Source organism: Meleagris gallopavo, chromosome 6 (genome assembly GCF_905368555.1).
Source record: "Meleagris gallopavo chromosome 6, MGAL_WU_HG_1.1, whole genome shotgun sequence".
Taxonomy (NCBI): Eukaryota; Metazoa; Chordata; class Aves; order Galliformes; family Phasianidae; genus Meleagris; species Meleagris gallopavo.
Window position 1 is genome coordinate 3,968,401 of NC_139409.1, and position 17,727 is coordinate 3,986,127.

Consider the following 17,727-nt stretch of genomic DNA (forward strand, 5'->3'; position numbering starts at 1 on the left):
TTGTTTCTTTGCTATTGTTTTTTTCCTTCGGTTTATTTTTGATAAACCAGGTGTGAAAATAAAGTGACATTGCTCATCGCCCTTCTGCTGAATGCCAGGCGAGCCCCAATCTGCTATGTGACATGCAGAAATGGCAGGGCTCTGTGCTTCCCTGCAGCTGTGATGTGCCCAGGTTTCTTGTGCATTAGTTTGAGGGACGACATGGTTCTGTTGTATGTGTGCTGGCAACAGAAAACAAACAAAAAAACAGTTATTTTCAGGACAGAAGTCTCATCAGTAAAAGCATTTTCCCTGCCAAAATAAACATCCTTTCCAACCTTCCCAAGTAGGGCTGCCCAAATACGAACCATGGAGAGTGCAGCTCCGTCACAGCATCATTGCTTTACTGGTGGCAAATGCCATCAAGCTTGAATGAGGGCACAAGAAGCCCTTAGGACTCAGCCTGGGAGCTTCTCCTCATTGCCAGAACCGAGGCATTGGTATTGTGATGTTCTCTTAAAAAATGCATAGTGATTTAACGGTGCAGCTCTAACACACAATCTTTCTGAAGTTCCACTAAGCTCATGGGCTCTCTGGTAATTTATGGTAAGCCTCTGCCAGGAGGGAATTAGTGGTGAAAAGTGCTGGGATTGCTTTTTAGCAATAGGATGGGATCTGTACATCAGCCAGTGGCAATGAACATCTCAAGGAGCTTCGCTGTGCTGGAGAACCCATCCAGAATGGTCCAAAGGGCTGTGGCCAAACTGCACCAGGCCCAGAGGAGCCCTGCAGCGAGGCACGGAGCCGCTCTCACTACACACACTGACAGTGTTACAGGGAACTGTGTCCAGCTGACATCACCTTTTGATCAGTTTTCATTTTTGCCTTGTAGAATGCGGCAGAATCTGGCCCAGCAGGCAGCATCGCCTCCTGCATCCGCTCGAACCTTTCCTGCTCATCTTCCTCCTGCCAGCAGAAAGACAGAGCCATGTGAAAATCACACGTTGTGGCTGATTCCATTTGTTGTATTGAACACTGGTTCTCAGAAGCCTCGGGACGTGGGCTGGGAGTGGTAGGTGCCCCCTTTCCCTTCCTTGGGAGCTGATCAGATCTGGGCAGGAATTTATGCAAAGGCCATCTGCAAGCATAGAATCTTGGAGGGAGTTTCCTCAGCTATATCTACCCATGGGACTGTCTCCACTGCAGGGTAATCTCCCAGCAGAAAGAACATCTGAGCTGCATGTTCTGTCCCATGCCCACATCTCTCCAGGCAACGTTCTGGATGGCATGAGAGCACCAAGGAAGAGCACGGGTGGAATGGAAGCACAATGTTTTAGAATTACGGAATCATGGAATCAGGTATCAGCCAGTGCATAATGTGTCCATGTTTGAGGAGCGCTCTGGCAGATTCCTTGGTCACTTTCTGATCACGAGCAGCTTGCAGAAGGTAACAGTGACTTTGTGGCGTGATAAAAGGTAAATGGTCAAACTGACTCAAAGCACGAGGAAAAGGTACGTACCCTGATGAGAGCAAAGGAGAATCAGTCTGGAAAAGGAAAAAGTGGTTGAAAGGAGGAAGGAAACCTTTACAGAAATACCAGCATTGCCAGTGGCACTAACTGGGAACCTCAGTGACCTGCTCTCAGGGAAAGCAGACCCTCAGGGAAAGCAGAAAGAGAAACCAGTGCTGAACAGCATTCCAAGGGACATTGCTTAACCTCTGTGTGAAGATTTCTGCCTGTGACATCATCAACTTGACACAGCTGCAAAACATTGCTAAAAGGCATGTTTCATTCATCTTTTGGGTTTTAATTGATGTGATGACAGCAAATCCAGGACTGGAAAGCATTGAGGGAGTTTTTGTGAATACACTGAGTAACCCTGGTTGGTAAAAGTGACTGGTGATGGATTTCCTCTTTTCCCCAAAGAGTGGCACCCTGGAGCAGTGCAGTCAGTCTCCCTGCTGACCTCACGAGGCACAACACATTATCCAAAGGGGTTTGGGTTGCTTTTTTCCCTTGGCTGGGGCTTTTTGGGCTCTTCTCTGCATACAGTTTGCATCTGCAGTTTTCCAGGCTGGTATATCATAGCATTCTGTTTAAAAGCAAACTTATACATCTTTTCCTTACATAATGTTTGTTATTCATAATCTCAAGGGAACGACTTCAGTAGGATAGGAAGAATCTGTCTATGATTAGCTTCAAAACTCTTTGCATGCCTTTCTAGGAGAGAATAAAGAAAATGCTTCATTGAGATTTTCAGTCAAAATAATCAGACATATGGAGACAAAAGAAGTCATTTTCAGTTTTCCTTCTTGGGAGCTAAAGCCACCCTTGCCCCCAGTGACAGGCAGGCTAGAAATAAGGCCATGCACTTAGGGAGGGGGTCACACAGTTATGCCCCATTTACAGTCCTTCCCAGCTGCCCACAGGTGCCCCTGTTCCTCCTGGGACAGATGGACCTACAACATGTCCACACAGCTGCCCAGAAGGGATCTGATGCAGACAGGGACTAATTCAGGGTGAGATGAACCCATTGCTCATGTCAGGGTGGAAGCCTTGCCACCACATTCCTATCAAACAGCATTAAGGTTTCAAGTGTGACATTTAACAAGGAAGGACTGGAATAACTTCAGAGGAGAATAATGCAAAGAAGAAGTCTGGTAAATAAAAGCAGAAGAGACAGAAGAGGTTGGATACCCCAAAGAGTTGGTTTGTAAGCAGAAGGCTAGCTAAGTACCAGTTGCCACAACATGAAACACAATAGTTTAGCTGTAAACATTACAGATCATACAGTCTGGAAACGAGCCTCCCCGCTACCCCTTGCACCTCTGGGCACTTTGCCTGATTACTGATAGTCAGCAGATGACTGGGTGCTTCAATCACTCTGTCCTATTTTAGCCTCTTCGTGGCAAAGCTGACGGGAATGCAAGAAGCACCTCCAGATAGCTGCTCTCTGCATCATGTCAGATAGCATTTCAGTGCCACGCTGCTTAGAGAAAGGGGCAGAGCTGCCATGCCCTCCTCCCACAGGCTTAGCTGCGCCCTCATTACCACACAACATGGGGGTAGAAAGAAGGAGCAAAGCTGCCAGGAAAACTCACCAGGCACATAACTCTGTTTATGGGAATCATTCCAGGTCTGATGTTACCACTGGGCTTCAGGGCATTCTGCACATGTGTGGGGATGAGGAAGGACTCACTGTACCAGATCTCAAATTCTGCAAAGCAAAGTGGGTTGCAAGAAACAGGGCTGTAGTGAGCAGAGACAAGAGTGGATTTCTTCCAGCTCACTGCCCGTGGGCCAGGCAGGACCTCAGTGCTCCAAATCTCCTAAATTTCAACCTATTAGAACAACTCGTTAATAAGAACAGGGCACTGTCAGCTGGCAAAGGCTGCTGCTCGTGAGCTGGCAAGGACCTGACGGCCCTGGGGACAGCCTCTGAGAGAGGCGGCCCACCAGGTGGCACTGCTCCTGCACCCAGCCGTCTTCCCCAAGCCGCTCGGGAGCAGGGAGCTGGCGATTTTGAGTTGTCAGGCCGTTTGAGGGTCAGATTTCAAAACCAAATGCTAAGGAAGCATAGCCGAATTCCATCCCATAATAGCCAGTGATAACACACAACAGGTGCTGCCATGCAGTGGGCACGTTGTCTTTATAACACTGGGCATTTCCCAGCAAAACAGCTGCATTCTGCTCTGTTCCCTTGGCGCGTTTCTCCACTTCAGGAGCAGCTTCTGCACAGGCAGCATCCCCCAGTACGACCCACTGCTCTTTGCCACAGGAGTCAGGAGTAATTAGCAATATTAAACACAGACCCTGCCGTGCAGACACTGTGGACATGATGCAACACTGCTGGCTTTTCACCCTGGTTTCAGCTCTGAGCTGACCTCTTCACTCCGGGATGACACAGATATTTGTCTGAGTGGGTCCATGCCTGAGCATTTAAACAGCAATCATTTGGAGAACCACAAAAATACCAAACCCATGTCCAACAGAAACCAGTGGCAAACTTACTGTACAATTATTATTCGACCCTGGGTACCTCCTGGAAAACAAGCCATGCAATTCTTTCAACGTGGGATTCACTGATGGATACAAGTTGTGCTCAGGCAAGTTTGTAGGAAATGAAGTGTTGCTATGTCCACAGCATCCAAATGTTTGGGATGCTGGCATTTGTACACCTACTGTTTTCCATCACAAGCATAAATGTGGGCATACAACAGGACCACCCTCTGGGTCCTGCAGACTTAAACTGAGCAGCCTGCAGTGAAGCACGCCACAAATTTGCCCAGATCATGCAAAGCAGAGGTGTGACTCATCAGCACGAGGGCTGTGCTCGTGTGAAGAACAGGCTAAAATGACTGAGCTCTGCTTCCTACTGCAGTGCTGAAATCTGAGTAATGCTGATCTCCCAGGGGTACAGAGGAGACAGCTGCAGCTCAGAGCCAAAGGCAGGTGTTGTTCCTTAGCCACCATCTATATTAAAAGAAATCAAAGGTGAGAACCAGGACCAGAGCATTATTATTGGCTCTTACCCCCACAGGAATGCATCTAGTGGCATGACCAGGGAGCAGTATGTCATTATCTGTGAAAGAGAATCTACAGAAATCCAATGGTATAGCAAAAAAATAATAATAAAAAAAAAAGATAAAAAGATAAAACATAATAATCATCAACAAAAAACGAATCAGGAAGGCAATGAGAAAAACCACAACAGAGAATGACAGGGGCTTGTTGTATGTGCAATAAATCATCATCGTCGTCATAGAATGGCCTGGGTTGAAAAGGACCACAGTGATCATCTAGTTTCAACCCCCTGCTTTGTGCTGAGATGCTCTTGAGCAGTCCAACTCTGCTGGATGCTGCTCAGAAGCTGCCCTGGTGTGCCAGTACCTGAGATGAGTTTGTTCCGGCACCGGTCCACCAGGTGCTGGCAGTACTGGATTTCTGCCTTCAGGTCCTGCAGTTCAGCATAGCTGCATCTGTACTCTTCCTTCAGGTCCTTCAACTTCATGATGAGTAAAAACTCCTTCTCATCAATGATGAGGCGTCCTTTCTCATCAACGTACTCTCCTGGAGGGTGAGAAAAGGAAATTAAGGTTTCTTGTGAGGGTGGAGAGGGACGAAGCAGAGTCATTATGCTTTGAACCACACGGTAGTTACCCGGTTATACTGAGGTTAACCACACAACTGATATTTCCTTAGACGTGCTTTCTACAAAGACAACTCTGCAGTGGTGTGGGGCAGAAATCATACCTGAACTCCTGAACCCACTCAGCCATCAGTCCCTGTGAGATGCAGGTGAGGAGCATGGATTGGACCTGGCAGCCTGCTGGGAGCTGTCACATAGGGCTCTGGGAGCTCTCACAACAAAGATTGTCCCCAAAACCCTCAAACCCCTCACCACTGCTCCTGTGGTGTCCCCTTTGGGGACAAAGGGCTGATCAGCTCTTTGGACACCATTAAGCCAATGCTGCTTCCCTCGAATAAACATCTTTAGTTCTTAATTTCCCTCAGATCAGTTTATTCTTGCAGTTTCCAGAACCCACAAGTTGGTGATGTCCTCATAAAGAGCAAAGGCTCCAAAAAAGTATTGAGTCTGTGAAAAGAGAAACACTCACTCTGATATAGCTTCAAGCTGACACTGCTCATCATTTAGCCAAAAGGGCTCTGTGTTGTGCAGGGTCAGATCCTATGGGAAGAGACTGCTCACAAAGCACAGACAGAAGAGCTCTTTTGCAGGAAGGGAAATGGAAGCCAGCTGTGCATTAGGAAGTCTAATGCAGGGGCCATCACTCACTGTTCAGGGCCTTCTTGCTATTGACTATTCCCTTTCTCTTTCATTCCTTCCCTGCTGCAGGGAGCACAAAATCTGACAAGCTTTCTAGGCATATTCTACCTAACAAACATCTCAACACAGCAAAGTATACAGAAACCTACCCCCATTTTTTCCTCTAGCACCTTGCAATTTGGGATTTTGACTTCCATAAGCCAGACACTAATCTAGATGAACTCAGACTTAGGGCACTGGCACTGCTGCCCAGATAAGCTGTGGATGCACCATCCCTGGAGGTGCTCAAGGCCACGTTGGCTGGAGCCCTGGGCAGCCTGGTGGAGCTGGTGGAGGCAACCAGCCCATGGCAGCAAGGTGGAACTAGATGAGCTTTAAGGTCTCTTCCAACCCCATTGTTCTATGATTATATGAGATGCAATAAATCTCCACCATGGTAAGGCCAAGCCATGACTTAGGGAGGGAAGATTTAGGTTGGATGTAAGGGGGAAGTTCTTTACAGAGAGAGTGGTGAGGTGCTGGAACAGCTGCCCAGAGAGGCTGTGGATGCCCCATCCTTGGAGGTGTTAAAGCCAGATTGGATGGGGCTCTGGGCAGCCTGGTCTGGTATTAAATGGGGAGGTTGGTGGCCCTGCATGTGGCAGGAGGGTTGGAGCTTCATGATCCTTGCGGTCCCTTCCAGCCCTGGCCATTCTGTGGAATGTTTCTGTGACTTCTGCACTGTACTGACCTGCATTTGTCAGCATCAAAGCACAGAGTGAGGAGTGCTGAGGACTCCAATCAGGAGGAATCAGGTGGCAAGCCACAAGACCAGCTGCAGAGCTAAGGCACAAAGGATGGCAAGCAGCAACAGGGCGTAGTGGTCCCACCACTGAAACTGCTCTGAAACCAGCAGCTCCCTCTCCTACCAGGTTCTTACTGGCCATTCTCCATGCAGTGACTTACCCTGCTGCGACCGCTCCTGCCTCTGAGCCTCCAGAGCCTTTTTGATGTCCTCCATTTCCTGTTTGATGATGTTGATCCTCCGGGCTACCGTGCTGCTTCTCTTCCTCCTGGCGAGGAGGATGCTTTTGTTCTCTTTAAAGATCCGGTTGATCTCACTTCCACACTCCTCCTTAAATTGCTCAAATGCCACTGCCCTGGATGGAGGGGAGCTGCAACAGAATTCAAAGAAGACACATGGAGCTGTGGGGAGGTCAGTCTGTTCTGCCCTGCAGTTAGACCATGGGAGTGGCCATCACTGAGGTTTGTGGATGGTATTTCAATGGGACCTTTGAGGACCCCACTGTGCCAGCTGCATATTGGTACCATGTCTGTGTCAGCCTTCACGTTCCTGTCCCCTCTACATAATTCCCTCAAGAGTTATTTCCATGGAGGTCACATTCCTCAGATGTCTCAGAATTGATTCTTTCCTGGAAAGAGGATTTCTAACCGTTTGAATTTTCAGAAAAAAACAACTAATCCTGTTCCTCCCTATTGTTGAACAGAAATGCTTTTGTTCTTTTCTTGCTGGATTCACAGCACAGACTGGCCACGTCTGCCAAGCAAAGCCTTGAGCTGCATACAGTTGGCTGCTCTACGCTGCTGCCTCCCATGGCCTTTAAGCTCAGCCTATTTTGAAAGACTGAATTCAAAGTGGCATTTGTCAGTCCTAACTTTTCTCTGAAATAGCTCTGAGGCACAAAGAGCACCTTTTACTTCAACACAAAGCACACACTGCAAAAGGAGAGCGTGTCATGAGTCCCTTGGCACTGCAGGAGGAACACCATGCTCCAGCATGCTGCTGCTCTGTGCTGCTGGTTGTTTCTGGTCAGTGGGGTGGGTCTGATAGCAGAAAGGAGCTTAAAATCTTCACGTCCCTCAGTTCAGACTGGTCAAAGCAAAACCATCCACTGCTTTTCTTGGGTTGATCTCCTAAGGGCGTTTTCAGGCATCTCAAAGGCTGCATGAGACTGTTTTCATGCCAAACTGCTGGCAAAGCACTGCACAATGGCCACTGGGCAGACTACTACAGTTTTGGCAGCTCATCTCCAGAGCTGAGCCATTCAACACTTGGGGTTGTGCCATATGCAGCTGGAGCAGCAGCCTTCCCTGTCAGCCACGGTTTTCAGAAGAATACTAAAATACATGCAGAGGGCATGGAAGAACACAATAGAACCATAGAATGGCTTGGGTTGAAAAGAACCACAATGATCATCTAGTTTTAACTCCCCTGCTATGTGCAGGGTTGCCAACACGAGACCAAGCTGCCCAGAGCCACATCCAGCCTGGCCTTGAATGCATCCAGGAAAGGGGCATCCACAACCTCCTTGGACAACCTGTTCCAATAACAGGTGCTTCAGGAGCAAATTCTCCTGGGACAGCTTCACCCTGAGACGCTCTCCCCAGCTGCAGGAACAAGAAAAAAGCAGTCATCTTCCACAAGGGCAATGGAGATGCTTCTAATAATTCAAAGCTGCATTGCTAGCTGGGAGCTCTTGGCAACAGCAGATGGATGGAGATGGGAGAAGTAATGTGCAGGCTGGGTTGTGTGGGGTCCTGGCTGAGCTCCTGGGAGCTGAACAGCTGCATGCACACCCTCACAGAAAGCATCTTTGGTCTCTGTACCCTGTGCATATTTTACCCCGTCAACACCATCAAGAAAGAAATGCAAACCAGTGCTATATTTCTGTTGTTGTGCAAGGAGATGGTGGGCATATTGTTGTGTTTCTGGCAGTTCTCCACAATTCCACCCTGATACGGAACTTCCTGCCATGACCTCATGAAGATATTGCCCTCTTTTCATGAGTGCTTGGAGTTTGGTGGCTGGTCATGAGGTGTCTCTGATCAGGGATGAAAAGTACTGTGATTTTACATGGGACAAACTGGAAATGTAATGAAATGGCATAGCATTGGCAGCAGAAGGTTAAACCTGCAGGTATATTCCAGAATACCCAAAGGGAGGGAAAAAAAACAACAAAACATGCCAGCATTTAAGTCAGGAACTGACTCTTGGTCAGCAAGACCTCACACTTAACAGATTAACTGTGCAGCACAGAGCTCAAAGCAGATGGAGAAGATGACAGCCACCAGCATACTTTGGTACACTGCTACGTGACTGTGTACTTCTGCATCCAAGCAATGAAGATCTCTGATTCTCCCATTTACTTTGAAGCAGGTAGCTGTACTGGGGGACACAATGCCACCACTCTGGTGTAAACCATCCTGTGGCAAATAGGCTAAGCACCCTTTACAGGAGAGGCTTACCTGGGCCGCTGGGAAATCTCCTCAGAGACTGGCTTGGAGGGCTGTGCATCATTTTTTGCTGTATCCTCATTCCTTGCTTTCTCTTTCACATCCAAATTCTTGTTGGGAATTATTACCTGACTTTTTGATGGTAAGTGAGCAGCCAGGTCTTTCCCAGAAAAGAAGTTTTTAGTTCCTTCCTTCCTGACAGAGGGAAAAAGATGAACCAGATTAATTTCTTTGTAAGAGGGCACTGGAACCAAAGCATGCTGTAGGTGTTAGGTTTGCCAATTCAAAAGCTATCCTCTCTCAGCTCTCCTACATAAATACCAGCCTGGTCTGCTTGGGACAGTCAGTGTGACTTCAGAGAGACCAAGGAAGGTGTTCACTCCATCTTCCTAGAGAAGAACTGCACAGAGAGGTCCCCCATTTCACGCAGCTACTGAAGCCTTGGTGGTTTATTTTGGTGTTTTCTCAAGGATTTAAAGGAAATGTCAGGGAGGAACCAAGCCACAGAAGGAGTTGCAGAAATTGCCCTCTCAGGGACATCGCTTCTATAAATTCTAATATCTTTCTTTCTGCTGTTCCCTCTTCCCCTTCACAACCTCTTCTCAGTTTCACTCCATACCTGCTTCTCAGTCCATCGCCCCCTCCTCTTTCCACTTGGCAGATCTCATTCTACCTAACACTTTAAAGATAACCTTCAGGTTTAACGAGTCTCCTGATGTCATCACCAGACTTGTTCCCTTTCTTGCTTCCTCTCTGCCTCCATCCATGTGTGACAACATGTTGTCCAAAAGAAAAACAAAAATGAGGAGAGTAGTTTGGCTGCTGAACTCACTTGAACTGCTCGCTGCTTGTCCCGAATTTCTTCTTCTTCTCATCAGGGTTGGGTGAAACTGGGGTCGGTTTGGTCTCCACATCTTGTCTCTTCAACAAATGGTGATCCACATCAACTATACCCAACTGAACATGGGAAGAAATAAAATATGGACCAGGAGGTATAGCTCTGCAGCTGTCTAGGCCATGATATCTGGCCCATACCCAACAATGACTTCATATTGCTGTCGAACCTAATCTGGAAATCTTTGTTCACTATGTATTTAAGGGAAACATCTATCAAGTACAAATTAAAAGCCAAAATTATCTACAAATTCACATGCTGAATGTTTTACATACCTAGAGGGTCTCATGTCATGGAAATAAGTTCAAGTTTTTACTATAAACCTCCCCCAAAACTTTAGACAGTTGTAGATACTGAACAATTCAGACCATTCATAGTGTTTTACTGATCATATCCCAAAGCATAACACAAACAGCATTAGTAACAGTGCAATGGAAAAGCAGCCTCAGAAGTCTTCATTTAGTGTCAGAGAATTACAGTTTTTATACTTTCTCTCATATTGCCCCAATCATAGAACAGGAGGAGATGTTAAGTGTTAAAATCTACTTATCTCAAGGTTTGGCTTTGTTTGCCAGTTCTAAATAAAGACTTGAATAGGCCCATTAGGGACCACGTGTTTTTCTGTTAGGCAAATACTTAGCATTTTCCCTTGGGCTTTTTCTTCCAAATATTCAGAGCATCTACAGTTAAACCACAGAACAAGTAGGTGACCCTGCAGAGCAGATAATGATTGTTTTATCCGCATTACTGGGTGAAAGAAAGGCAAGGAAACCACTTCAGAGAGAAAGAATTTTGTAATGAAAACTATAGGTCAGAGTCTACAGCTGCATTTATGGTTTCCATAGGATATACTTACATTGCTCCAGAAATTATAAGGGTTAAAAGGGGCCTCATCAGGTCTGGGCCTGGCTGACAGGGAGGTCACCTTCTTATATCAGCTTAGACTTTCTTCATTCCTGTCTTATAAATTATTCTCTTCAAATAATGGGCCAAATGCTCAGCTGACAGGAATGCTACTTTGTTAATGGGTCCATCTCTGCTCAGTGCACCGATCACTCATCACACCAGTGTTTCTGAGTTCAGATTTCAATAGGAAGTTCTCAACTTGAGGCAATTCAAGGTTCAGAAGCAAAGAAGATAAATTCTGAGTTGGGTTTTGGGCAGGACCTAAGCACCAGCCATTACCTTCTGAGCAGCAGCAATAGTAGCAAAGTCGTTTTTGTCTATCAGAACGTACTTGCTTCGTAATCTGGTTTCCACTTCACCTTCCTGTTGTCTTTGGGAAGAAAAAAAAAAACCACAACATCAGCCCCTTACCATGGTGTTGAAGGACTATTTCATATGCCAAAGCTGCAATACCTCCTAATATCACATTTCCAAATAAAATATATTTTACCTGTAATCTCATTTCCAAGCACCCTGTCTTGATCCTTCTGCTCTTCCTCTAAGTGTTGTAACCTGTTCCCATTCTCCTTGTCTTTTTTTTTCTTTTTTTAGACTGTATAACTTTTCATGGATACTTAAATACTTAGCACAACCTTTTAATAGTCTAAATGAAATAATATCACATCTGTTCAGTCATGACATTCAAATATAAAATCTTACTCTAGCATGGAGGTTTTCAAACAGTGATTTTTTTTTCACTGAAAGGATCAGGTGAAGCACTGTCCATGGGATTAATTATTATTATTATTTAACTAATCAAGACTTAAAAACTGCAAGTTAAAAACAAAACAAAACTCAAAGCCTGCTGCTTCAGCACAATAAAAGGAGTCTGAAGTTCAGAAAAACACAATAATCGGTCGAAATGTTACCACTTTGGTCTTTGGTCCCTGAAAAACCAGACTGCCTAGTCTGATGACATACCACAGACAGCTGAGTTAAGACAAGTTTCTCAAGAGCAGGCAGATTTTCTACAGCAGTAGTGACCTGCTGTCTCTCTTATAGTAGAAAAATCTAATTAGGAGTTGGACTCGATGATCCTTATGGGTCCTTTCCAAGTTGGAATAATGACTCTGTGATCTGCTGCCTAGCCAGACCATGGTTGGTTATGGAATGGTTGGTTAGCTGCCCTAATAGCCTCATCCCTCTTTGTTCTCTTCTGTTTTATGACATGGAAGCTGCTTGCCCTCATCTGCAGGATTTTTCCCAGCCTGCCATTTACATTCCCTCATTCAGCCCAAAAGAACATCTCTCCTCACTCACCAGTAACGCTTTCAAACAGACACTTTCACACTTTCTCACCTCCACACCACATGGACAGAGAACACTTCCTTGGAAATAGCCACATCATTCTTATTGTGCTCCTCAATATTTGCTGTGAATGTGTGAAGCCCTTGCACATGGCTTACGAGCACTGGTAGGTTAGAGGCAACTGTCTTCTTGAGCAAAAGCAGGCAGAAATAGTCCAGAATGCTGTTATCAGTTACAAGTTATTCCCTACACTTCATAATTAATTTCCACCCATTAAGTAAGTGTGATATCCCAGTTGATATGGTTCCTAAACCTTACTGTGAAATATATCAATCCTGAACATCTTACCTTACAATCAGCTTGAACTGCCTAAATACCTCCTGGACTTGCCTGAAGTTTGTTATCTGAGGAAAAGATGCATACAATGAAAACATAAGTAAGCATCTCCATGCTGTGATCAGCTGTACCAATTCAAATATTTCAGCTTGTGAGGGCTCTGCTTTCCAATATGTGGGTATGAGCACTGAAGGAGAGATACCTTTATACTGTACTTGGCTGGAGGTGGATACATTTCTTGCTCTGAGAGAGGAATCTGATAGATTGTGATAAATTCCATGGGGTGCACAGTCAGCAAGGTAACAAATTATTGACAGCAATTTTACAAATGGCACAAAGGGCACCTACTGACCCACCCTGCAAATGATGAAGTCACTTCTCTTTTCACTGCTGTCCAGGACTGTGCACTGTCCCCAGCCCTCTTAGCCATGATATCAAATAAGTGTCATTGAACCATACTATCTTCGTTTTAGAGGAACAGAGGCATGAACAGCCATGTAATGGGGAGTGTGTAGCTAGCAGGAATCTGCACTCAGGTCTGCCATGGTCTAAGATTCTGGACTCAAATGTGAAATGCTCCTTAGTCTCACTCTAAAAGATTCTTTAGTCCCATTAAAGACATTACTCCCTGTGTGAAACTCCTTTGTCCTCTGCCTTCCCTGCTCCACGCCCACCCACATCACATGTTGCAGCCCAGGTAAAACACACCTTCACATGAACCTTTATTCTGCTCCACTCCTGCCTGCTGGAGGGAGAACACAGAGATGTTGAGAGAAGATAATGCTCACATGAAATGAGAGGGAGTATCTCAAGCTGTTTCATTTACAATCACAGAATAATAGAATCGTTCAGAAAAAGGAAAAGACCTTCAAGATCAACAAGTCCAACAATCAGCCTGACCTACCAAGTTGATCAGCACCCCCAGCTTCTTCTCTTTCAGGACATTTTCCTGCCACATTCCCCCCAGCCTATGACTTTGCTAGGGGTTATTATTAAGTTTCCAAAAAAGCAAAAAGTCTATGAAAACAAAGAGACAGACCCTAACAAGACAAATATATATACACACAATTTTGTAGCATTTCTCAAGTTAAAGACAACCTCTTCCGAGGTTTTCTTTGTTCCTGCCTTGGAATAAAATGGGATGGAAGCAGTATATAAGTCCTTTTCTACTTAAAAAGCTACTTACATCAATTTCATCAATGTTTCCTTGTAGATATTCATGGATTTGAGATTTAATCTCTGCTACCTGGACATCAGTCAGAGGGCCATAAGTCACCAAAGAACGATTTACCTAAGGCAAAAGGCAAACAACTGTCAGTGGATTACAGAGATCTCAGCAAGTGCCAGGCTGACACTGGTCTCTTCTGCCATCGCAGCCTCGGGTTTAATTTCTGATTGTGACTTCTTGTCAGAACATGGGCATGGAAGCATGCTGAAAGCAATGCATTCCCTTTCAGATTTTAACCAAACAAGAAGAAGGCTTCACAAGTCTTAAAAAAGAAGAATACAGTCATGTTGGGTACTAAATGACTGATTCCACAGCAAAACAATGATCACGACAAAGCCCTAATTAGGTCCATCTATGGTGGTGCAGCCTGTTTCTCACCAAGCTGTCATGCATGGCCAGCTCCTGCTTCAGAAGACTGATCTCCTTCTCCAAAGTCTTCACTGTTCCCTAGAAGGAAAACAGAAGGGTAAGTAAATGACCAAATGCTACTGGGGGAAAAAAAAAAACCTGCTGAAAAGCAGCATATAGCTGAACTGCTATATAACATCACAGCTGTGTGCCAGCTCCCCCAGAGTTGGCTGTCAGGTTTGCATCAGTGAAATAGTCTGAAAAACACTTTGCCTTTGATTGGCTTCCAACAGGACAGCTTCTGTTGTGTCCTGGGTGTACTGCCTGCAGAGGCAGCCCAAGCCATCAAGAAAAAGGCTACCTGCTTATCAAATTGCTGCTTTCCTGCTCTGGTGCTGGAGGGTTCTCAGGTTCAGGACACAGAAATACTATCTTGAAAGCAAAGAAATATGCAGTGCTCCACTCTGACCGTTACTGAACTCTGTAGGAGTTCCAACATTAACTTTAATAGAGGCAGGAGTTTAAAATAACCTATTTTTTTTCTGATATACCTGAATTCAGTCAGTCTCAGGCTGGCTGATGAGTGGAATTTCATTAAACTACCAAATCTCTCTCAGGTTCTTAAGGTAATTATCCTAAATATTAATGAAATGAGAAAATACAACTCCTTCCATTGCCTTTCTCTACGTACCTCTGAGTCGTATGTCACATTAACGACTGGCTCTGTTGTGATCCATTTCATTCTGGTAGCAAAACGAAGAGAAGACAACTGAAAAACATGTTTTTTTTTAAGTAACTGAAAGATATATTGGTGAGGATACAATGTTCATAATCTGTTATTATTGAATTGTATCAGATCCCAGTACATAGCAAAGCAAAATCTATGTAACTCCATCCATCATTACAGAGTTTGTGATTCCAGGAACGTGTCTTCCAGTGCTCATTGGCTGCTGTGTGATGAGCCAGCTTCAGCTGATGTTTTGTCTCTTCTGTTTTGTGTGTGGACAGTTCTTTGTGTAACAGAATTATCCCCCATCTCATTTCTGACTGAAATAGCACATCCTAATATCCCTGAGACATATATCAGAGCCTTTCAGGCTTAATTCCTGTAATTGTTGTATCTTGCAAGCTGCAGCCAGAAAGTCTTCCTATTTCCTGGGTAATTTTCCTTGTTTCTAGAAGGTACCACAGCACAAAAAGGAGATGAACAGCACTCTGCCTTGATCACAGCCACACAGCAGGTGACTGTTTACCCTTTTTGCTCTTTAAAAGGCTCTTGGCAAAGAGAAAGGTGATTCCCTTCTCTGTGTCACAGATGTGGTTAGGATGATCCATTTCACACAGTGAGGCTTTTGCCAATTTTATTCTTTCACAGCTTAGAAGCCGTACTGCTAGGATGCTACTCCTGGTTCCAGTATCCCAAAAAACCAACCCAAAGCCAGCTCAATTCTGACATGAACTGGTGCCATTCCATTGACCTTGTGATGTTACATACCATTCAAAACACATTTGCAGAGCTGAACCAACAACAAAAATTAATACCACCCAGCGTGCTTGGATTTTAGCTGTTTGGACCTGCCATAATTCAGGCTGATTTGCACAGTTTGCATCACAAAGCAGATTGACAAGAGCAATCTGTTCTCTGAGCCATTGAGACAAGAGGAGCTATCCAAGTTTTCTGATGAGTGAGACAGGATGCTTCCCTGGGACTCCTGCCACAGCCCTCCAGAAGATACTCTCTAACTTATGGCCAACAAAATTGCAACAGTAGTGTGAAAAATACTTCAGTTCTGCAGAAATAAGCTCAACTTACTGTCTCTTCTACGTGCAGAGCTTCCCCACAGATATTCGCCACTAGGACAGTATTGCATTTTCCCCCTGGAACGATAGATTAAAAAAAAAAAAAGGCAGTAAAGAATTTAATTTTGTTGTTGTTTCCTTTTTTATAGAAAATAATACATCACGTGCTGATAGAGAGTAGAAAATAAAAGAAGCAACAACGACCACAGCTGGTTTGTAAGTGCCCCTCTAAAGTTCCAGATACAGTGGCACAGAATGACTTAGAAGTGAAGGTGAAATGTATTTTTTACCTGTTGATTGTGCAGTAAGAAAATGGGAATACAAATTGTAAAAGCTTGAAACTGGATAAATCAGAGCAGGAGATTTTAAAAACCCTTGGCTAGTACAGGATAATCTGACAGGACATTGCCACTGCGTCCTATAAGAGCAGTGCAAGACTTCACAGAACCATAGAATCACCTCTTGGTGATACCTCACACATCCCTCTGAGTTTATGTGTTTATGTCGAAGAGCCGTCAGCGCTGATAGGCTCATTGATACACTATTTTTTATGCATTCTATATGGGGCTGTTGTAAGCCACAGCTCTTACCTAAGGAGTCCTTGAGAACGTGAGTAAGCTTGCTCTGCCGGAAGGGGATGTGCTCCCTCTTTGGGTCAGCCAGGGCAATGATGATTTGCTCGAGGAATGACAGAGACCTGTTGATGTACGCGGCTTCTTTCAGCACCCGCCCTTCAGACTGCAAGGGAGAGCAAAAGGGAAAGCTTCCACCACAGATGTTTCTGTTTGAACTGCAGAACAGGATGGTGATCTCATTCAGATCGACCCAATTTGTGATGTAGAACTCCTTTCAGTTTGAAAGAGACTTCATTACAAGTCTACCAGATCTGCTAGCTTCCTTCACAGTGGGGAAAGGATGTATTTGTAACATGGGATTTCTACTGTGATCAATACAGAACATCACATGGGACCTGTGGAGGTCAGCTGCTGAGCTCTAAGAAAGTTTCTGCTTTGAGAGTTTGCCTGCTGTGACCCAAGGCTGCAGATTTGCACTGTCACTGATGGAATGAAGAGGAAAAATCATGAGCTCCTTATTAGGGCTGATGGCTCTGGCACTTCTCTTTGTGGAGAAATGATAAAAACCAGGTAAACTAACAGAGCCTGGATTACAGGCTGAATCCTGTTGTGGAAAGCCCTGCAATTTCACCTCCAACTTGTTGATTACTGGACTGCCCACCATGGACTGAAACATTTCTTCCACTACTTACTCCGGTCTTGCTCAGTCTCTCGGAGCCTGCCAAATCTATTAAGTTGATTTTAGAATTAATGCATCTGATATCTGAGAGAACTCTGACACGAGACTGAAGGAGAAAAGAAAATAAAGTGTACTTAATAGCAGGCAAAACTGACACACAGCAAAAGCCAGACACGTAAAGATCCTCAACCATTAGAGTCCCTAGAAAAAGCTGCTGGAGCTCTTACCTCAATATAGATAGTAAAGATGCAATGAGATCTGGATGAATTTTTATTCAGCGAGTGTTCTGCTATTACTCTGTTGGTCTCACCCTGCAAATGAAGGCAGAATTGAAGATGGTATTTTCAAGCTTCTGCACCAGTAGAATAAAGGGAAATTAGAAATAGGAATGGTTCAGTCTTTGTTCTGCAGACTGATATTCAGTTGGTTAGAGTTGGTATTTGCTTCACTTTCTTATTCAAAGGCTTCTGAAAGCATTTCTGCAACATTGCTAAGGGTCAGTTCACTGTAACTGTGCCTTTTACCAGAAACCACGTTGTCTCTATTTCCACTTTTATGGCTTAGTTCACAGATGTGTGGCTTTGTAAAGAAGAGTCAGTAAGCCTTGTGGAGACTCAACACCTCCTTCGCTGTTTCAGTTTCTTGATGAGAACCAAAGAGCTCCCCAAGC

At 44.8% G+C, this 17,727-nt stretch overlaps 1 protein-coding gene across 2 annotated transcripts in view; it reads right to left on the reverse strand.

Annotated features, from left to right (window-relative positions):
• KIF9 (kinesin family member 9) overlaps nucleotides 1–17,727 on the reverse strand; it is a 22,794-nt gene continuing 5,067 nt past the window's right edge. The window contains exons 6-21 of one of the 2 annotated variants that reach the window (XM_010712304.4): nucleotides 17,285–17,368; nucleotides 17,071–17,163; nucleotides 16,394–16,541; nucleotides 15,817–15,881; nucleotides 14,695–14,772; nucleotides 14,034–14,102; nucleotides 13,614–13,718; nucleotides 12,440–12,495; nucleotides 11,084–11,174; nucleotides 9,836–9,960; nucleotides 9,016–9,198; nucleotides 6,715–6,923; nucleotides 4,872–5,051; nucleotides 3,083–3,198; nucleotides 841–945; nucleotides 1–221 (exon numbers count right to left, since the gene is read on the reverse strand). In XM_010712304.4, the coding sequence (XP_010710606.1) occupies nucleotides 114–221; nucleotides 841–945; nucleotides 3,083–3,198; nucleotides 4,872–5,051; nucleotides 6,715–6,923; nucleotides 9,016–9,198; nucleotides 9,836–9,960; nucleotides 11,084–11,174; nucleotides 12,440–12,495; nucleotides 13,614–13,718; nucleotides 14,034–14,102; nucleotides 14,695–14,772; nucleotides 15,817–15,881; nucleotides 16,394–16,541; nucleotides 17,071–17,163; nucleotides 17,285–17,368 (1,815 nt within the window). In that variant the 3' untranslated portion in view covers nucleotides 1–113. The remainder of the gene's footprint in view (nucleotides 222–840; nucleotides 946–3,082; nucleotides 3,199–4,871; nucleotides 5,052–6,714; nucleotides 6,924–9,015; nucleotides 9,199–9,835; nucleotides 9,961–11,083; nucleotides 11,175–12,439; nucleotides 12,496–13,613; nucleotides 13,719–14,033; nucleotides 14,103–14,694; nucleotides 14,773–15,816; nucleotides 15,882–16,393; nucleotides 16,542–17,070; nucleotides 17,164–17,284; nucleotides 17,369–17,727) is intronic. The other variant, XM_010712305.4, reaches the window with a different exon arrangement.